Below are 21,665 nucleotides of genomic sequence, written 5' to 3' on the forward strand. Positions count from 1 at the left end.
CTGGGCCTCACTGCCAGCAAGGGCAGGGGAGGGCTTAGGGCAAGGACGTGCGTCTGTCCCATGCGTCGTCCATGGTGCGCCGCCCCGGCCCCCATCCCAGTCCCCACTCCTGCAGAGGTGCTGAGTGCGTCATCACAGCAGGGAGCCCAGAGAGGGTGTGTGACGCCCCCAAAGTGGGTCAGCATTTTTTTTTTTTTTTTTTTGGGAACTGGAACTCTGATCTCTGGACTATAAATTTGAGGCTGTTTTCTTTGACCTGCACAAGACATCTCCCTCTCCAACATCAGGGCCCTTATGGTGGGCGTGGGGACCCCCAGCCTGGCTGCACTTCAGAGGAAAATGGTAGCTGGAGATTGCACGTCCTGTCACTGGGCAGGCCGCAGCGGCCCCCAGCTAACACCCCAACACATCATGACCTTCATGGTTTCACGGTCCGGGGCACTGTGGCCTGCGTGAGCCCCTTCCTCCATAAAATTATTAAAAGGTATCTTCTCTAGGGCTGGTGTTGTGGCACAGCAGGTTAAACCACTACCTCTGATGCCAGCATCCCATGTGGGTTCGAGTCCCGGCTGCTCCACTTCCAATCCAGCTCCTTGTTAATGTGCCTGGGAAGGCAACGGAAGATGGCCCAATGCTTGAATTCCTGCCACTCAGTGGAGTTCCTGGCTCCTGGTCCCTGCCTGTCTCAGGCTTGGCCATTGTAGCCATTTGGGGAGTGAACAAGGGGATGGAAGATTCTCTCTCTCTCTCTTTCCCTTCCTCCCTCCCTCCCTCCCTCCCTCCCTCTGTCACTTTACCTTTCAAATAAATAAACCTTTTAATAACTATATTTTCTGACAACTTTGGTAGAAAGACAAACATCCAGGCAGGATTCATAACTAGATTGCATTATTATGATATTCCTTTTCTGGTTTTAAAATAAATCAATGGTAAACACTTCTGTGGACCCCTGAGAGTCTCCTGGGCCCCTGGCACGGCCCCCACTGTCCCTGGTGGAGGAGCCGGCCGGGCACACGCTGTCCAAGCTCCCTGCTAGACTCTTCATGGGCTCTGCTGTGTCCCCGTCTTCCCGCTGACCTGCGCTTGCGGTCTGACAGCACCCACTGGGAGGCCAGCTCCAGGACTGCGGGAGCCGCTCCTGGCTGCGCACTGTGGCATCCTCAAAGGCCAGCAAGTGTCCGGCACGGGGCGGGTTCAGTCGACACCCGCTGAGCAAGCACGCGAAGGCGCGCCCATGGTCTCAGAGCCCAGTGGGAGGCACCCCGTTTTCCCAGGCAGCACACTCCCTGGCACCCCACCCCACAGCTGGTGCTTTCTCTGGAAGTCGGTCCCTCCCCTCCAGCCTCTGCACACCCTGCCTTGTGTCTGATCTCGTCGCTTGCTTTCCCCTGCAGTCCTATCTCCTCCAGCCCAGCCTCCAACGTGCCACCAGCCCAATCTTTCAAAATGCCAATCCGAGCATGTCACCTAAACCTTTGGCTGGCTTCTCCCTGCCCTTCAGACACAGTCCAAGTTTGGGCAGCCTGGCCCGCAGGCCCTTCACCACCTGCTGCGGCCACACCTCCTGCTCCTCCCTGCGGGAGCGCCAGCCGTTGCCAAGGTTTGCAGTGCCCAGAAAGGCTACTCCCGTTATTTACATGCTCGCTTGGAAGCCTCCCCCACCCCACGCCCCGCCTCCTCCTCCCTGAGGCCTCCCAGGAAGCCCCAGGCGGAGCTGGTCCATCATGGCAGAGCCCTGGTCACCCAGAGTGGCCAACGCTGTTTCTGTCTGCCCCACCAAGGACCTTATCAAGCACGGGCCCTGCACATAGTAGGCGCTCAGGAATGGTTGGGTGATGGGAGCAGGTCCTGGGCCCTGCTCTATCTTGGACAGACTGTGTACAGATGCGGCACCGTGCCACGCTGCCAGCACAAACACACATGCCCATGCAAGCGAGTGCATCTGGCTCAGAGCACAACGCTGTGGCACAGGTCCTCCAGCCCTGCCCCACAAGGGTGCAGAGGCCAATATGAGAGGACACTGACCCACACGCAGGCTGGGCACACAGCGACCACGCTTCCCCTGAAGCCAGTGGGCTTTCTGCTGCCCCCAGAGCTGGCAGTCCCAAGCCTGCCCCGACCTGCCTGGCTGTACTGGGCCAGCAGACTCCCTGAGGCTGGACCAGCAGCGGAAGGAGCCGGCGTGCCGAGCTGGCTGGACCAGACCACGTCTGGCTTCTCCCCACACTGTCCTTATCTTTCTTTATGCCCAGCAACTCGTCTTTTTAAAGACCCTTGACTTTCTGTGAATGATACGGGAGATCAAAGTCTCAATGCTAAAGGCAATGGCAGACATCAGAGAAAAAGTGTGGACTCTGGAGCCAGGACCGGACTCAGCGCTAGTGTTGGGGATCTTAGGCAAGTCACTCAGCTTCTCTGGGCCTCTGTCGTAGCTTCTGGCAATTGAGCATCACTAGTGCCTACTGGGAGAGCCATTGAGAGGCCTAATGAGCAAATGCAGAAGATACATTAAACTCAGGGGTAAACCCAAAGCTTAGAGGCTCTTACTATTACTGTTAACAATAGGAGTACCCTAGGGCTGGCCGGCTGGCACACTGTGAGGGGGTACAGGGTGGACACCCTTGGCTCCTAAGTGTTCTTGCGCCAGTGGTGCCACTGGCTGCAGAAGGACGCTGACCCAGGCACACCTTGCAAGAAGGGGCTGCTCTTCTGTGACATTCAAAAATGGTTTCTAGCATATTCTGCCTCTACCGTCGGGGCTTCCGGTCTCCTCACACTACCCTGGGATGTGTGATGGGCCCGGCAATCTGATGCAGCGAGCTCTGGAAACCCCTATCCTAGGCTTAAGGTTAGAGAATAATTGGCTAACAAGTCCCCAGCTGCTGGTTCCTGTGACCCGCGGTCGGGGCCACTGACAGTGAGCGCGTTCACTCGTGCTCCCTGCCGCCGTCTGCAGAGCCCTGGAGCTCTGAGAGCAGCTTCAGTCACTCAGGTCACTTACAAATCATCCCACAGAAGCAGGAGAGATAAAGGAGCAGAAAGAAATTTTTTTAACATTTATTTTATTTAGTTGAAAGGCAGAGTGACAGAGAAAGGGAGGAAGAGACAGACAGAGAGAAAAAGAGAGAGAGAGAGAGAGAGAGAGAGAGAGAGAGTGCTTCTGTATGCTGGTTCATTCCCCAAATGGCTGCAATAGCCAAGGCTGGGCCCGGCCGAAGCCAGGAGCCTGGAATTCCATCCAGGTCTCCCACCTGGGTGGCAGGGCCCAAGCACTTGGGACATCGTCTGCTGCTGGCTTCCTGGGTGCATGAGCAGGGAGCTGGCTGGGAAGCTAAGCATGCAGGACTCAATCCAACACTCCAATATCAGAAGCCAGCGTCACAGGCGGCAGCTTAACCTGCTGAGCCACCTGTTGGCCACGGGAAGAATGTTTGAGGAGACAATGACTGAAAACGTCTCCAATGTGAAGAGACGCTGTAATCAACAGACTCGAGAGAAAGGCTCTAGGGACACGGCACAGCAGAGCCACTGAAAGCAGTCACGGATGGAACAGAGCTGCCTAGGACTGACACGTCTGTATCTCACTGGAGCTAATGACCAGTCTGAAGCAGACACTCATACGTTAACATGTGTAAAAAGCCTAGAGCAATCCCCAAAGGAATGACTCACAAAACACAGTGAAAAAATCATTAAAGAAATTTAAATGTTGCATTAGAAAAATAATACCAAAGAAAGCAATAAAGGAGGATTAGAGGTACAGAAAAGATATGAACAATTTAGGAACCAAAAAGAAAAATGGCAAACCTAAATCCAGCTATGTAAATAGTAGCATTAAATGAGAATGTATTGGGGTCGGCTCTGTGGTGTAGTGGGTAAAGCTGCTGCCTGCGGTGCCGGCATCCCATATGGGCACCATTTCGAGTCCCAGCTGCTCTACTTCTGATCCAGCTCTCTGTTAGGGCCTGGGAAAACAGTAGAAGATGGCCCAAGTGCTTGGACCCCTGCACCCATGAGGGAGACCCAGAAGAAATTCCTGGCTCCTGGCTTCAGATCAGCACAACCCCAGACATTGTGGCCATCTGGGGAGTGAACCCGTGGTTGGAAGACCTCTCTCTCTGCCTCTGCCTGTCTGTAACTCTCTGCCTTTCAAATAAATAAATAAATATTAAAAAAAAAAAAAGACCCAACACTGCTCTGACTCGCACCAGGGGCCAGCCCAGATTTTTTTTTTAAAGAGTGACTGTCTTAAACAATACAGTCAAAAGGCAGGGATTCTCAGATGGGACAATAAAAAACAGATTCAGTTATGTGCTATTACAGGAGATAAAGTTTGGATTCAAATGCATGCATAGACTGAACGTATGAGAATGAGAAAGGACCCATCACGTACACAGCAACCCTCAGAACGCTGCACCCACGTGGGAGACATGGAGGAAGCACCTGGCTCCTGGCTTCAGGCTGGCTCAGTCCTTGCTGTTGCAGCCATCTGTGGAGTAAACTAGTGGATGGAAGATCTCTCTCTCTCTCTCTCTCTCTCTGTAACTCTCACTTTCAAATAAATAAATAAATCTTCAGGAAAAAAAAAGAAGAGCAAACTAAACCTAAAGCAAGTTGACAGAAGGCAATAAGCAAGACTTTTGGGGAGCTGAGCACAAGACCAGGAAGAGGTATTTACAGACCTATGCCCAGAGTAACCTTACGCCTGATAGCCAAAACGTGGCTTGATTGTTTCCACCCGTGATAAGCAAAATGTGGTCTATACATTCAATGGAGTATTATCTGGCCTTAGAAAGGACTGAAACTCCGACACAACATCGGAAGAATCCTTGGGACAACATGCTGGGTGAGGTTAACTTAGTCACAAAAGGACAACACTGGGTAACTCCACCTCCATGAGGTACCTAGAGTAGTCAAACAAATCAGGAGAGAACGGTGGCTGCCAGGGGCTGGCGAGAGGAGAGAGAGGGGAGTTTTGTGGAACGGAGTTTCAGATTTACAATTTAGGAGAGTCTGTGGGAGTGAGCGTGCGGCTAAGCAGCTAAGACCAACTCAAGATGCCCACGTCCCACATCAGAGCACCTGGTTCAGTACCTGGCTCTGCCTCCTGACTCTAGATTCCTGCTGAAGCAGACCCTGGGAGTCTCCCTCTCTCTCTCTCTCCCTCTTTCTAATTCTGTGTGTGTGTGTGTGTGTGCGTGCGTATGTGCCTCTCCAATAAATAAAACAGAGAGCTGAGGATGAATAGTGGTGGATGGTTCTACAACAATGTGAATGTATTCGTCATTGAATTGCACATTTAGAAGTGATGAAGATGGTAGGTTTTTTTTTTAAGATTTATTTATTTATTTGAAAGTCAGAGTTACACAGAGGGAGAAGGAGAGGCAGAGAGAGAGAGAGAGAGAGAGAGAGGTCTTCCATATGATGGTTCACTCCCCAATAGGCTGCAATGGCAGGAGCTGTGCTGATTCGAAGCCAGGAGCCAGGAGCTTCTTCCGGGTCTCCCACGTGGATGTAGGGGCCCAGGGACTTGGGCCACCTTCCACTGCTTTCCCAGGCTGCAGCAGAGAGCTGGATTGGAAGTGGAGAAGCTGGGACTCCAACCAGTGCCCATACAGGGTTCCGGCACTACAGGCAATGGCTTTATCCGCCACAGTGTCGGCCCCCAAAGATGATAGTTTTTAGGTGTATTTTACTACAATCTAAAAAAACGATTAGAGGCAAGGACGCTTGATGCAGTGGTTAAGATGTCACTTGGGATGCCACATTCCATTTTGGAGAGTCTGGGTTTAAGTCCTGGCTCTGCTTTTGATTCCAGCTTCCTGCTAATGTGCACCCTGGGAGGCAGCAGATGGTGGCCCAAGTACTTGGGTTCCCGCCACCCACGTGGGAGTCCAGAGGATTGAAGTTCCAGTTCCTGGCTTTGGCCTGCTCTGGCTATTCCAGGGATTGGGGGAGTGAACTAGCAGATGAAAGTGCTCTCTCTCTCTCTCTCTTTCTCTGCCTTTCAAATAAAATTGAGAATAAGTAAATATAATTTACAAAAATAAAAAGACATTAGACAGGGCCAGCATTATGGCACGGTGGGTTAAGCCGCTGCCTGTGACGCTGGCATCCCATACAAGCGCTGGTTCAAGTCCCGGCTGCTCAGGTTCTGATCTAGCTCTCTGCTATGGCCTGGGCAAGCAGGGAAGGATGGTCCAGGTGCTTTGGCCCCTACCACCCATCTGGGAAACTCAGATGGCATTTCAAGCTCCTGCTTTCAAACTGGCCCAGCCTATGCCACTGGGCCACTTGGGGAGCGAACCAGAGGATGGAAGCTCTCTCACTCTGTATCTTTCTTTGTAACTCTGCCTTTCAAATAAGTAAAGTGTTTAAAGACTTTATTCATGATTTATCTGAGAAATAGAGTTACAGACAGTGAGAGGGAGAGACAGAGAGAAAGGTCTTCCTTCCACTGGTTCACTCCCCAAATGGCCGCAATGGCCAGAGCTGCACCAATCCGAAGCCAGGAGCCAGGAGCCTCCTCCGGGTCTCCTGTGCAGGGGCAGGGACCCAAGTACCTGGGTCACCCTCTACTGCTTTCCCAGGCCACAGCAGAGAGCTGGATCAGAAGAGGAGCAGCCAGGACCAGAACCAGCACCCACAAGGGATGCTGGCACCGCAGTAAAATGAATTTTTGAAAAAAGGAGAGAGATTAGAGTGGAAACTAGTGAAATAAAGAAGAGAAAAGCAATAGAGAAAGTGAGCTAAGCCAAAAGTTGGTTCTTTGAAAAGTTCAATAAAATAAACAAATCTTTAGTCAGAATGTCCAAGAACTGGAGAAAACTCAGAATACAAGAATTAGAAAGGAAAGAGGGGAATATTATTACTGACCTTATGGAAATCAAAAGGTTTGTAAGAGAAGACAATCAACAAACATATGCCAACAGATTAGGTGAAACCAACTGTACAAATACAAACTACAGTAACTGAATCAAGTAGAAAGAGACCATCAGACCTGTCTTAGATCAAGCAAAGAGACCAAATTAGTAATCAAGGAAAGCCCAGCCCAGGTGGCTCCACACGTAGATTCTACAAAATAGCACGGGAATGCTGTTCACAGACTTGTCCAGAACATGCAGCAGGATCGTGGGAACCGAGGCAGGCTACCACATGGGAAGACCTTGAAAACACTACACTAAGTTAAAGAAGGCTGTCACATGATCCCATCTCTATGAAACGCCCAGGGAAGGTGAATCTATACACAGAGAAAATGGATGTGTGGTTGCTGGGAGCTGCAAGGTCTGAAGCTAAAGGATATGAAGTTCAACTTGAACGTGATGCAAATGTCCTGTAACAGATTGTGGTGAGCACTGCATGCGTCTGTGACACTCACAAAAGCCATTGAGCTGCACACTTCGGGTGAATTCTATGGGAAATGAATTACAGCAGTTACCCGCCCCCCCAAAAAAAAAAGTGTTCTATTTTTACGCATTTTGTGTGTGAGATCGGACATAGCATTTCCTTTGAAATGGGTGACAGCCTTGTCAGTATTCCTTCCTTGGAAGACTGGTACCTGCCGTGGGAGGTACCTGGTATAGTGTGGATGTCAGAAGCGAGGGGTAGAGATGACCTGAGCCCAGCACCTGCCCCTGGGGCTTGTGGTCGGGATCCAGTGGAATCCCAGCCTGCCAGAATACCTGGGACCGTGTCCCAGGGACCCAGAGGAGAAAAGCACATGGCTATCCAACACCTGCTGAGACCCTGTGATGGGCGTGGGCCAGGCTCAGCTTGTGCCACGCATTATTTCACCACATCCTCACCGCTCGTGAGCAGGGGAGGGCAGAGCCTCGGGGCTTCAGGAGTGCTGGACAGAGCCTGGTTTGAGAGGGGACAGCTCAAGAGAGAAACTGAGGCACCAGAGACCACGGCTGCGGCAGGGCTGCTCTAGGAAGCAAAGAGCACTGGGGTCCCAGGGCGGGGGTTCCCAGGCACGCCCGCCCTCTCCCCAGCGCTGTGCTCCCCTGCAGCTGTGCACCGGAGCCACTCCCTGGATGTCCACCTTAGAGTGAAGGGACTGAGGTCCAGGTAACCAGTGTCAGCACCAGCATGAGGGACCCTCTGTCCTCCTGTAGCTGGAAGAGCTCTGGCCCTGTCTGCAGAGACAGCGGCAGGTGCACACACACACCCTCACACCTCCACAGTCTCCGCGCCTCTGGCTCACCACCCATCCATTGCCTTCAGAAACTGGTCACATTGAGCCACTTTTTCCCTGAGCTCTCCTCCTCCCGGAAGCTTTCCTGGGCTGCTAGCCAGGGTGCCCCTCCTGGTGTTTGGGTGTCACCTGACTGAGTTAAAGCCTCGGCTGTCCCCTGACCAGCTCAGCCACGGTGGCTGTGGAATGAGGCTGGTGAGCGCACCTGGCACAGTGGGTGGCTGTTGTGGGCAGGACTTGCAAAGCTGCTCAGAAGGCACGAGGCATGGTGTCTGTCCCCTCCCTCAAGGGGCTAAGTGCTGGCCCGCCCATCTCACAGGCAAGAGGGTGAGGTGCTGTCGTGAATGACTGAGTGATGTGAGAGGCTGCTGGCTGGGAGAGCCACGAGCAGGCCTTTGAGGACCAACCCAGAGAACCATGGGAGAAGTCCCCATAGTCTGCGGGGACCTCTGCATGCCCCCTTGTTGACTGCTCCTACTGAGGGGGAGACAGGGGTGAGTGGGCAGGGGACAGAGTTCAGGCCCCAGTGGGGCAGCTCCCCCTACCCAGATGTCCAGGGTGGGACAAGGCATGCAATGAGAGGGAGGTCTGGGGAGGGCCTGCAGTGGCACACTTCTCACCAGAGCCCCCTGGAGGCACTGACATGGCTTTGCCTGGACCACCCCAAGCGAAGCGCCACAAGCATATCCCAGCCCCCTGACGGGTCCTGCAGGCACCGGGCCCCACCTTATCACGGCCCCGGCCTCCAACATCTGGAGGGAACCAGGACAGGGGCACTCAGAGTTTTCAGGATTCCAGTCCCATTACATACAGAAAGTGAAAGCAGCAACACACCAGAAAAGAAAGTTGGAAAACCTGGGGAAAAAAATACATAACGGGGGCCGAATCACCAAGCATCTCGCACGCGCTGAGCACAGCCGCTAACCTTTCTCCCTGCACGCAAAACGCCAAGTCCAGCAGTGAGTCAGGGGCCATCCTCTGGGGGCCTGGGCCCCGGAGCCCCACCCTGCCGCAGAAAAACAGTTGGCGAGCCACGGGGGCTGAGCCCACTCCCTGCGGCCCTGTTCACACCCAAGAGAGCCACCCGGCCCCACCGTGCCAGGGGCTCTTGCCCAGCCCTCTCCTGGCAGGGCACGCAGTGGGGGAAGAGCCCGCTCCACAGCCTCCTCACAAGGGCTGAAGAGGCCGAGATGGGGTCTGGGGGTGGGGGTGCACATGTGGATTCCTGGCCTGGAGCCCGCATTCCTTCTCTGTGAGTGTGAGGAGGCTGCTGGCCCAGCCTGCCCGCCACAGGAAGCCCGGCATCTCATTGCGGGGCGGCATGTTGGGGTCCACAATGCCCCCACGGAGCCACCGGCACGGGTCAAGCTCGGGCTCTGTCCAGTGCACCCCCACAAGGGAACCAACAGGTGGAGGCCCCTGCCGGGCCGGGCTGCCTTACCTGGGGGCAGTCTTTGATGTAGTGTCCTTTGTTGAAACACAGGTGGCACAGGTAGTTGGGCGGGGGCCGCTTGCTGGGCTTGCGGGCCTCGGAGCTGAGGCTCAGGTCAGAGAAGTGCTCGGTGAGCGAGCTGAGGCCGTCGGCGATGTTGTTGAGGGAGCCGTAGGGCGAGGCGCTCTTGTACACACTGCTGCCCAGCGCCTGCGGGGGTGAGGCACACACGTTCACAGCCGTGGCCTGGGGGGCGCTGGGGTGTCCTCTGCCCTCCCCCCAACACATGCGAGTCCACACGGAGCCTTTGGCTGCCTCCAGGAGCCTGAGTTCAAATCCCAGCGCTAGTTGGGTGTTTCCCTGGGCATGCCAGCTAACCACTTGGGGCCTCAGTGGCTCTGTCTGTAGAATGGAAATAATAATAGCTACCTCCTAGGGTTTCCCGAAGGCTAACACGAGGGCGCCAATCGGGACTGTATAAGGCGGTGATACTGATGGTGATGGCCGGTATTATTATTACCACTCGTTCTTGACACACGGCCATGGGACCAGAAAGTATAATAGATCCAGGGCTCCACTGCTAATGGGGGGAGGGGCTCAGGCAAATGGCTGCTGACTCAGTTTCCCTGTCTTTCAGGAAGAGGAACATCAGTCTACAGACTCTGTGGCACAATGTGTGGTCTGTGTCCAGGGACCCTCAGCCCAGCAGCCCAGGGCCACCTTCTGCACTCGAGGGGGTGGGGGCGTGGCTCAGTGCCCCCCCACCCCAGATGACAGGAAGCAGGCACCTCGCCGAGCTTCAAAGCAGACGCGGCCCAGGCCCCTCCTGGTGTACACAGCCTCTATTTATAGGCGTCACGGGCTCCCGGCTGCCCAGCGCTCTGGAATTTAGCGAAGGTGGAGACAAGGCCAAGGCCGGAGAGGGGCAGCTCCTTCAGGAGGGGCAGTGACAGGCCTGAGGATGGGGTGTCTCCTGGCCCCAACTCAGATGCCCAAGAACCGCAAGATGACCGTCTGCGCCTGGGGGTCCGACAGGGAGATGGGCTTGGCTCTGGGGAGTCCTCAGGCCGAGGGGGGAGATGGGGGCCCTACAGGGATGGAGCCGGCAGCAGCCCAGGGCAGGGACAGTCCTTTTCCTCTCAATGTAGGAAGATGGGGGAGGGGCGCCGAGAGCTACTCGGAGGGGCAGAGGGCACGCCCCCACCCCCACCCAACCAGAATAGCTCCCACCCCTCCTGCATGCATACCCCAGCTGGGGCCTCCCTGCGGCCTCTCTATTTTGGAGTCTGCCCCTCCTTGTCATCTGTCCTCAGGACACCCCACTGTGTGATCCTGGGCCAGCCCTTTCCCTCTCTGGGCCCCTGTCCTTGCTCGTGCCCTTGGGGACCACAGCCTGGGATGTGGAAGGAAGGACGCGGGCTCCGCAACCCGGGCAGCCCTGGCCTGCACACAGTGACTGCGGCTGGGACTCGGGGGGTCCTGATGACTGCTGTACCGCCGCCAGTCACACCAGGAAGCCCAGGGTCAGCGGAGGACGCCACATGGACCCGGGCTCAGCCTGCGGGGGATGCCAGCTCTCAGAGGAGCCCACGATGGAGGATCCACCGGGAAGGGCGGAGCCTCCCAGCGCCGCAGGTGTGTGAGCCAAGGAGCTGGGCGAGTCCCATGGAAATCAGCTTCCACCACCACGCCTCCTCTCCAGCATGGGAAACTTCACATATTAAGATAGCTGATTCTCACCACAGCGCTGTGAGTCATTGTCCCCATTGTACAGATTAAACCAATGTGTCCAAGCTTGCACTGAAGGATCAGGAAAACCCGTAACAGATCCAGTGTTCTGGGGCCAATCTCAGACCTACCCGAAGCAGCCCCCTGGGAGCGAGGACCAGGAATCTACATTCTTTGGTGAACTAGACACAGCAGACACTGCCAATGGCACTGAGGGAATTCACTTTGTTTTGTAGCCATTGCTAACACCCACCTCTAGAACTTTCTCATCTTCCAAAACTGAAACTCTGTGCCCACTCAACACTAAGGCCACCACCCCCACCCCAGCCAGGATCTGCACTTCTCAAGCCCTCCCAGGCTGTGCAGGTACAACCAGGCCTGCTCTGCCTTGGCCCTGGGAGCACCTGGACTCCCCAAGCCAGGAGACCTCCTCCCCAGCCCTCTCACCCGCGGGTGGGTGGGGGACGGGGAAGCGGGGAGGCAGTGGGCCCAGCCTCCCAGAGAGAAGTTCATCCAAACAAGAAACTTGAAGATCCCAGTGGGGTGACTCACCCTCATGGCTGGGAATTGCGATTTCACAAAGAACAGCCTCTTATTTTTTCCCTCTCTCTCTCTCTCTGCAAGTCCACGGGAATCGGGACTGTTTTGGCAGTAGATTGTCAAGAGGAAGGGGAAGTTTTGTGGGTGCCAGAAAGTGCACTAATTACACCCTGAGTCTTTCCTCCGCCTTGTGGCCACACTCCCCTGCCCACGGATGGCCCTCGGGCACCCCGGGGCCGCCAGAGGCCTCTGAGCAGGCGGCCCTAAGCTCCACGCCCCACCCGCTCCTGCCGAAGGGTCACAGCAGAGCCCAGGCCCACGGGCGGCTCCACGGTCAGAGAAGCAGGGGCCACAGCTGCCCGCTCCAGAGTGCCCCCCGCCACCTCCAGTGCCCTCTAGCCTGTCCCAGCTGTGGCTCCAGCTTCCTGCTCCCAGCCCCAAATCAAGACAAACACCACTGAACAGCTGAAAGGGCAGAGGGTGGTCAGCCAAGCCACCATCATCCCCATGTCACAGACAGAGAGACTGAGGCCCAGAGGAGACACAGAGGAGGGCACCCGGCCAGGCCTAAGGGCTGGGGGTCCCGCTAGCCAGGCAGTGAGAGGCGGGTGGGGCAGTGCGCTGCTTCCTCTCTGCAGCCCGGTTTGAGCTCGGGCCATGGAGGTTAAAGGCGAGTCATCCTCCCAGCTGTCTGCAGGGTCTGGAGGGACCGGACAGAGGTCAGGACACACGGAGCTCTGTGCCCTCCAGGGTGGAGCTGGGGCCTGGCCGCTTGGGTTTCCCAGCTGGCGAATGTGACCTGGGGCAGGGAAGGGGGGTCCACTTGCCCATCTCTGTGGTCTGCCTTTCTGAAGGCCCCGAGCCCTGGGGACTGAGGGCCCAGCAGGCAGGGGCACTTAGTCGCCACAGGCACCGCCTCTGGTCCTTCTGCCTGCGGCCTGGAGGGCAAGGCAGGCGCAGAGGGCTTCATTGGTCAGCCCTGAAGCTGCTCACTGGGAGTCCCCGTGGGACAGCTCTGCTTCTCTCTCTCTCTCTCTCTGGCTCTGCGCTGGGTGCCCCGCCCCTCGAGTGTCCTCTAGGTCCATCCAAACCCTCTCTAGGACTTGGCTCTGGGTCTGCTGTAACCGGCACCGCCGCCTTGAATCCACGCCGTCCCCTTGTTCAGTCCTTCAGCTTCAACAAATGGAGCACAAGGTGCAGAGCCAGTGCTCCAGAAGCCCCCGTTCCCCTCCAGGGCTCTCCCTGACACCCCAGCCGGGGCAGGGACCCCCCTCCCCGATGGAGCTCTGCAGCCTCTCGCCTCTCTCTGCATGCGTGACGCCTCCTGTCTCTCCCGCAGGGCTGGGCGCCATTCTGCCATCCTCCATCAGCGGGGAGCCCAGACCCGTGCTGCTGCTGCTCATGCCTGCAACTGTCCTAGGTTTGGACAGCCACTGGTGGCCTGAGGACCCTCTTGACCGGTGAGGTAACAGATGTCCTGACGCCATGGAGGCTGGGGCCTCCGAGTTCTTGGGGACCGAACAGGAGCCTCCTCTACCCCGGATTAGACTGCTCTGGGCACCAGCGGGGGACAGCCCCCCTGGTGTGGTGGGAGGAAGCCTCTGGGCTTAGAGGTCATCTCGCCTTCCTCCCTGCTCAGTGACCCCAGCAGCCAGCAGGAAGCACAGGGTCCTCAGGCCACACCTGGGGGACCGAGTGTCACTCTTCTGCCCACTGCTGGAACTTCTCCAAACTTTCCCAGTGGTGCTGGGGAAAGTTAAACAGGAAGAGACGGCAACGACAGTGCGTTCTGATCGGGCTGTGTGTCACATACACAGAGACAGGAGATCCTCCCCTTCCTTAGCTCCCACGTCCTTGGTAAGAACCCTACTGGCACAAGCATTCTCTGTCCCATTTTAGGGAGCTAGAAACAGAGGCTGAGAACGCAGCCCGATGTGCCACCAGCATGTGGCTGAGAGAAAACGCACACCCAGGTCCGACGGCCAGGGCCTGCCCGGTTTGGCTTCCCCTACAGGAAGGGGACCCAGAGGAAAATGCCAGGGGTGACCTCAGACGTTAAGCCCCTGAGCTCTGGCGAGGTGACGCACCAGCTGCTCGGGGCTGTGCCCGGAGACAGAACGAGCAAAGGCATGGGTTTCAGGGCTGACCCCAGTTATCCCAGGAGCACACGGCCAAGCCGTGCTTCCCCTCCCATCCTGCACCTCCCTGGGACAGTCAGAGGGCACAGCGGGAGAGGGGCCGGGGGACGGAAGCTCCCGAAGCAGCCGAGGGAGAAGCGACTCCTACAGAGATAGGACACAGCGGGTGGGGACAGCAGGTGGGGACGGGCAGCAACTTTCACAAGGAAGGGCCTGGCAGTGGGTGTGGTCTTGGAGAAGGGGGCCCCCCGGCTGGGTGGCCAGGAAGGGCCAGCCCCAAGGAGGCCTGGCCAAAGCAAATGCCAAGTCCTGGTCCCGAGACATGAGAGCTCCCTGGAGGAGGAGCTCCCTGATCCCAGGCCCCTGCTCTGCGGGAGTCCTTTCTCTCCGTTGAACAACATCTTTCTTATCCTCATACGCACGTGCGTGTGCACGACAATCCTCACTTTGGGGTAAGAAGCCATGAGTGTCACACATGACCCCAGGCGTTCTCTTAAGGGGATCTGCACCTGTACCCCCAGGGGCCTATCTGGAGTCCAGCACACAGGTACCTCAGGCACACAAACACAGGTGGGCGTGGCTGGGCTCAGAGAGAGAAGAAACAACCCTTGGCAAAGCAAGAAGGGGGCTGATGGGAAGGGAAGCCGCCCCTGGACTGAAGCTCCCCGCCGGCCACGCTCAGCGGCAGCCTCTGCACCTGTTTCCCAGGCTTCCAGCTGATCTGTGGGCCAGGCAGGTGCAGGGCAGCAACCCTTCACCCAGGCCCCTCAGGAGCACCCCTGACGCAGCCGGCGCGTGTGAAACACAGCTCCCCGTGCACCCCAGTGCTCAGGAAGAGTCTGGGAGAAGGTGCAGGCAGACACAAAAGAGGAAAGGACCAGACATTAAGGAAGCAGACAGGGGCCACAGGGACTCATTAGGGAAAACCCAGGAGGTTCCCTCCCCCTCTAGGTCCCTCCAGCTCCCTCACCATTCACCTGACAGGTGCCCAGGGTTCCCAGCCACATGTCTTCTGCCAACCTAGCTCATAAGCATGGGACCAGAGTGTCTCCTGTTGCCGCTGTACATGTGTTGAAAGAACACATGCAGGACTGGGAAGAACCCTAACATTCAGCCAGCCTGGGGTATCACTGAGACTTGCAGGCTCTACAGCAGGGTCCTGATCTGGGACCCACTGGTGGTAGGGGTGTCCACGATCCTCCTAAAATCACAGGCACACGGGGGTGTCACACACATGCACGCATGTTTGTGCTCCGTGTGTTGTGCTGATAGCTGGGACTCCAGTTGTCTGCAGATTCTTCAAGAGTTCATAACCAAAGAAGGTTAAGGACCATGAGCACGTTGAAGCCTCTGCGGGGGGAGAGATTTCAGCTCATCTGTCCATCCGTCCAGCTGGCCATCCTCCCGCCCATCTAGTAAACATTCAAGGGGCAGCTCCTATGCCCTGCCATTGACTAAGCACAGGATGCCGGAACTGCTACATGGAAAGACTCCATCCCTGTTCTCAGAGTGTGGACAACTCAGTTCTCACGACAGACATTAGCGTGGCGAGACCCAGTGTCAGGACGAGCTGCACCGGAAGCACTATCAACTTGTCTGCCACCACAGCTGGACAGGGGTCTGCACCCATGGCAGCAGGGAAAGTCTCTCAGAGAGAAAACATCTTGGGGTCACACAGAAGTAGCCAGATTCTGCATAGTGTACAAGGACAGAGAACGTCATTTTAGGGAGATGCAACAGCATGTAATATAAAGCATAGAGGAAGGGGGATGCTTGCTGTTCTTAGAAACCTCAAGGAGACCACATGGCCAGAGGAGTTGAAACACCACCTTACACACACACATGCGCACGTGTGTGCGCGTGCTCACTGAAGAAAAGGGGAGAGAGAAAGAGGAGAGAGAGAGAAACAGATCAGCACTATGAGACCCAGGCTGGAGTCCTGGTTCTGCCACTGAGTCCCTAACGGCATCATCTTCCCTCTGAAAAGCCTCAGTTTCCCCAACTGGTCAATAGGGTTGCTGCACTCAGCTGTGATACGGATACAAAAGCACCCACAAAGTGTTCAGCGCCCACCTCCTCTGCTTCTCCAACAGCAGGCCAGCCAAAGCAGGGACACCGTAGGAAATCCAGGGCCCATGCCAAACCAACGCCTACCACTCCTTAAAAGGTTAGGGATCAGGGACAAAGTGCCACAGGCACTGAGGCCTGACAGGGTGCCCCTGGTTCCTGCTTGTTCTGCACTGGGGCCCAGGGCACCACTCAGCTGAGAGCTATGCTGGAGACCACAGAGGGAGCTGGAAGCTGGAACGTGGAAGGGTCCTGGATCTAGCTCTGCCCCGGACTCGCTGGGCCTCTGTGTTCTCTTCTGCATAATGGGATCCCTATGGAAAGAGGTGTCCAGTACACAGCACCACCCAAGAGCAGGCGGCTGCTCTTCAAAGCCATCTTCTCCAAGGGCCCTCCTCTTGGTGCTGACAGCGCCCAGCTCCCTGCCTCTGCCAGTTACTAATTACCAACGTCGCCTGCTTCCCTCCCTGTCACTTGACTCAGAGGGGCCACGAGCTGTGGCCTTCCCCGGGAGCCCGCCCGCCCAGTCAGCGTCACTTGATGGAGGGAGGGTCAGGCCCCCTTGGCCAACGGCCTCTCAAATAACAGTCCTCCCTTCTTGAGTCATAGTATAGCTTCCCGATGGTGGCCAAGGAAATGGGGGGCACCCTCCCATGTCCCTGGCTGGGCTGGACTGGCCACTCCTCACAGGGCCCCAGAGCCGCACCCCTCCCTGGCCCACCCAACATAGGCCACAGAGGCTGCTGGGAACCAACCTGGGAGGCTGAAGCCCACTCTCAGCCGCTGCCAGGCCAACTGCACCCTTGGACAGAAGCACGGCTTTGTTTTAGCCACCCACAGAGCTCAGGGCAGCTCCTCGGCTCACCTGCACCCAGGGAGAACACAGGTGACACAGCCAGCCCTGGGAGCCCTGCCCTCAGAGAACTGGGCACTGAGCGAGGAGGCTGCCGGGAAAGTGTCATGACACCTCTGCCGTCATTCTTTAGTCTCCAATGGGCAGGCCACAGTGGCGATGAGGAGGGGTGTTTGGTGCCCCAGGGCAAGTTCCCAGCACCAGGGAGGGCACCTGTGTTGCCAGCTCTCTCAAGAGCTCCCTAAAGGTGGGAGCCACCCATCGAGGGAGAGGGCTGCCTCGGTGGGCACCCCTGGGCCTGGAGCTCTTCGGAAGAATGCTGGCAGGCGTTTCATACCGGAAATGGTCTCTGAGCAAACAGAACTGGGAAGTGCTGAGCGGAAGAAAGGCTAGCAGGTTTTGTAGTGTGGGCTTTCTCAGAGCCTTTACCAGGTGAGCAGGCATCGTATGTCTCCAGGGGGAAGGAGGGTAGGCTATGCTCCCCAAGTGGATTTGACTCCAAAGCCTCTCTCCCAGTACCCACAAAGGAGGGGTCATTTCAGCGCGGAGCCACACCTTCCTGCCACCTCTTCCCCTAGAGGAAGAAGGAGAGCAAACAGCTGTGAGGATGGGGACTCCTGGGGGTTGGAGGGAGGGCTACACACCCACCCCGGGGGCCCAAGGGGCGGTGCCTTGCAAGACAGCAACTGGACTTTTCCAGCGGCAGGATCCCCCAGCCCCTGCACGGCCATGAATTTAAATTCCATACAAAATTTGGCAGGGAAGACCCCGTGCAGGCCCACCCCCACTCTTAAGAGCTGCGTTCTTGGGTACCTGGAGAGAGAGAGGAGGGGTTCAGCCAGGGCCTCGGGAATCTCTCTGCAGAGTCGCACGGCCGTTGGCCCAGATCCGTTTTTGAAAGTGAGCTTCACAGGGACAAGTTTCTAGACGCACAAACCTCTTAAGAAAAGCGCTCAAAGTGCCTGCGCCTGCTCTAAGTTACCTCCTGGCGCTTGCTGGTGCACTTGCATGTGAACCCTGCCGCCTCTCGATGCTCCCAGGGCCAGCGCGCCGCTCGGAACCCTTGGCTTATCTTCAGCTCTCAGAGCCGAGGTTCCAGGGGCACAATGGGCTTCTGTGCCCCCATGTCCTCACTGCTTCTCCCCCCAGCCCAGCTGCATTCATGGTGTTTTTGCTATTGTGGTGGGTGCAGGAGGGGTGGGCTCTTGGCACAGGGGCTGGCGCAGACAGGCCGTGGTCAGCGGTCAGCATGCAAGTCACATCCGCAGGCACTGCCACTGCGCCTGCCAGGCCTTGCACAGAATAGCGACGCTCCGGGCCCCCGGGTCCCTCCGTAGAGTCCCCTGCAGCCCACATGCAACTTTACTTCCTCTCCGACCAGCCCCTCGGCGGCACTGAGGTGGGGGTATTTTTTCTTGCCTTTCTCAGCCAGTTGCTATTTGGAGCCATATTAGGTCACTGGCTAAGCCCTGGACGCAGGAAAGGCCTGTCCCCAGGAGCACAGCTGGGGCTCTGAGAGGGTTTAAGATGCGAAGTGGGGGGGGGGGGGTGAGGATGAGCGAGACAGAGCTTTCCGGAAGTCAGCAGACACGGCCGTCCTGCCCCTCTAGGGAAGCTCCTGGCCTGTGAGCATCAGGGAAGCTTCTTTTGTCTCTCTCCTCTGCACCCTAGCCTGGCTGTAGGCACATCCCAGACGCCCCGCCCTGAGACATGGGTAAACTGAGGCCCGCGGAGGGGCAAGGGATGCCCTAAAGTCAGGTCACTCCTTCCTTCCCACATTGTACCTGCTTCACAGGGAAACTGAGGTGAGCGACAGTGGAGTGACAGGGGGCACATCTTCCCGAGACCCAGCTGGAATCCCAGACGCTAGCAACTTCCAAGAAGACACGGCATCCCTACTCCCACAGCGGACCTGTCGTGGCCCCAAACTCCCCAGGCGCTGCCAAGGGCCACACAGGTGGCAACAAGGCCACCACAGAGTGGGAGCAGACAGACTTGCAGGGGTCACAGGCGCTCCCAAGCCACCCACCCTTCCTACCACATCGCCTGTCTTCCTCTCTCCCGCCCCACAAGCCAGTCTGGGACTGTGCCTCCCCCAGCGCCCACAAGAGTTCCACAAATGTTTGGTGAGAGCATAGACAACTGAAACGAACCAGACACCGAGCAAGGAACCCCCGAACGGTCCGGCAATGCCCAGTCACCTGAAGCCAGCTCCCCGAAGAGGCGACAAGGCCTCTCAGGAGAAGGAAAAGTGTGGGGCCAGGAATGAGTCCACACGCGGAGAGACGGCTTCCTCCTTCACAAAGAGCTTTGGCACACAGGTGTTTCACCAGGCACCCCGGCCAGCCTCCCTGCACTCTGCCCACGTCCGCCCACAGAGGTCAACAGGTCAGCCCTGGACGCATGGGCCTCAAGCCGATGTCTTCCACCTCCACGTCTCACCCAGCAAGCAAATCATGGCAGAGTGGAAGCCGTTGAGACCAGAAAGAGCGACCCTCTGCCTCCCTCTCTCATCTCCAGCGCACCCTGGCATCCATGGGCTCCTCCCACCACCCATTCAGAACTCAGAGTCCCCAGGTCTAGAAGGAAACAACCCCCGGGTGTCCTCTCCAGCAGCACCCACCCCCTGCACCCTGGGCAGGGAGAACCACAAGGGGAGGCAGCCGGGACCACAGAGAGGTCTACAATTCCCAAATGAGGCAGGAAGCAAGTGGGCCGGGAGGAGGCAACAGGGAAGGGGCTGAGAGGTCAGGAATCTGTGTATTTATCTAGCTGGAAAGCAGGCACTGCCCGGCCACTTTGTAACTGAATCCACCAAAGAGCCAGACTTTGCAACACAGGCGCATAGGTTTGTGTAGAAGGCGCTGGGCAACTGAAACCTCTCCCCCCTATCTGGTCCCCCTCCCAAGAGCTCAAGAGGATTTCCATTTCATTTCCTTCCAGGCTGGGAGGGCAGGGGACAGCACAGTCTGTGGGGTCAAGCCCTCAGAAACCACTTCCTATGTGGCTGGGAGAGGGCGGGAAGCTGGGGGTCCCAGGGTGGGACGAGCAGGAGCGGCGAGTCATGGATCTCCAGGGGCTGGGGATCGCCGAGGACGGAGGAGAAAAGATCCTAGGCCCTTGCCAGAGGCTCTTCCCGTAGAATCTGCACTCCCGGTCCCAGCCAGCGGTGGCCAGGAGGGGATAGGGCTGGGCGTGGGAAGGACACTTGGAAGGGGCTCCCCGCCCTGGCCGCACCCGGCTGTTTGGAGAGACTCCCTCCCCAGACGCCCGCCACACGCACCCGTGCCCCCCAGCCCCCAGGACAAGCAGAGCTGCTCCGGGCCAGGCTCAGCCGGGAGGTGACGCGCTGCCGGAGCCCCGGGGACTTGGGGCGGCGAGTTTGGCAGAGCTGAACGAATTCAAGCCAAGCCCGGCCCGGCAGTGCGGAGTCGGCGAGGGCCGGGCCAGGAAGAGCCGGGCAGATAGGAAGCGGCCCGGAGCGGCGGGGCGCGAGGCGGGGGGAGCGCGGGGCACCCACCTCTCCGCGCTGCAGCTGGAAGAAGCTGTTGAGATAGCTGGAGTGCAGGGGCGAACCCAGCTGCTCCGGGCGGCCCTTGCCGAAGGCCAGCTCCGGGGGCGCGGCGCCGGCGGGCGGCTCCGGCCGGAAGGCATCGAAGGCACTGGCCTGGTGCGTGTCCTGCAGCGACAGGTAGACCCAGTTGAGCAGCTGGGCCGGCTGGTAGACCGAGGCGGCGCTCGTGTCGATGGCCGACAGCAGGCTCATTTTGCCGCGGCGGTGCCGGCCCCTCCCCGGCCGCCCGCTCGCGCCCCCCCTCCAGCGGAGGGGCGGGCACCGGGGAGCCTGCGCCCGCTGCCAGCCGCCCGGGCCGCGACGGCGATCGCCCCGCGCCCCGCGCCCTGCGCCCCGCGCGCTGCCCGCAGCCGCCGCCGCCGCCGCCGCCTCCCCCCGACTGCAGCCGGGGCGCGCGCGGGCGGAGGAAGGAGGCAGCGAAAGTTGGGCAGGAAACTTTCGGCTCCGCCCCGCCGCGCCGCCCGCCCCGCCCCGCCCTGCGATCCGCTATCTGCCTCAACGCTGACCCTTTCGGCGTCCGCCCCGTGGGCGGGGGCTCAGGAGGCCCCGCCCCCACCCTGCGCCGTCTTTCGCCCCCATTGGCTGCTCCGTTGAATATGGAATGAAGGGGGCGCGGCGAGAGGCGACCGGGGCGGATCTGCATGTGCAGAGCGGCGCTGGCTGGCCCGTGGGCGGCCCCCTTCCTAGCCCCACCCCGCCGCCGCCCGGCCCACCCAGCACCCGGACCCCGCGGCGAGCTCGGTGCCGCCCCGGCCTCTTCAGTGTCATCTCGCCTGCCCGAAGGCTCACTGCTGTCCTTTCCTCTGGACTCGCGTCCGCCTCCCTTGTTCCCCACGCCCGCTGCGGCCCGTGTCTCAGGGTCTCCCAGGCCCCGGGTCTCTCCGTCCGTCGGGCAGTCCGCGTCTACGCCTCCGTCTCCGTCTCTCTGCTTCTGGTCGGATGTTTCTCTGCGCTTCTCCCTCCCCTCGCTAGCACCGCGGGACCCTCCCCCTCCCACTTAATTCCTTCCATCTGCGGAATCGCTTCGCGGGCCGGCCGCGCCAGGGGGGGCCGGGGTTCCTGCCCGGGGAAGGACTCCCCGCCCCCTGCCCTCGCCTTCCCTCCACCCCCTCCGCCTTCTCCTGTTTCTGCCCCGGGCC

General features: G+C 58.3%; 1 protein-coding gene across 1 annotated transcript in view; it reads right to left on the reverse strand.

Annotated features, from left to right (window-relative positions):
* The window catches only part of ZCCHC24 (zinc finger CCHC-type containing 24), a 57,016-nt gene extending 36,100 nt beyond the window's left edge, over positions 1 to 20,916 (reverse strand). The window contains exons 1-2 of the mRNA XM_002722890.5: positions 20,473 to 20,916; positions 9,636 to 9,836 (exon numbers count right to left, since the gene is read on the reverse strand). Coding sequence (XP_002722936.1) covers positions 9,636 to 9,836; positions 20,473 to 20,718 — 447 coding nt within the window. The 5' untranslated portion in view covers positions 20,719 to 20,916. The remainder of the gene's footprint in view (positions 1 to 9,635; positions 9,837 to 20,472) is intronic.
* Between the last annotated feature and the right edge of the window lie 749 nt (positions 20,917 to 21,665).

This window comes from Oryctolagus cuniculus, chromosome 15, assembly GCF_964237555.1.
Source record: "Oryctolagus cuniculus chromosome 15, mOryCun1.1, whole genome shotgun sequence".
Taxonomy (NCBI): domain Eukaryota; kingdom Metazoa; phylum Chordata; class Mammalia; order Lagomorpha; family Leporidae; genus Oryctolagus; species Oryctolagus cuniculus.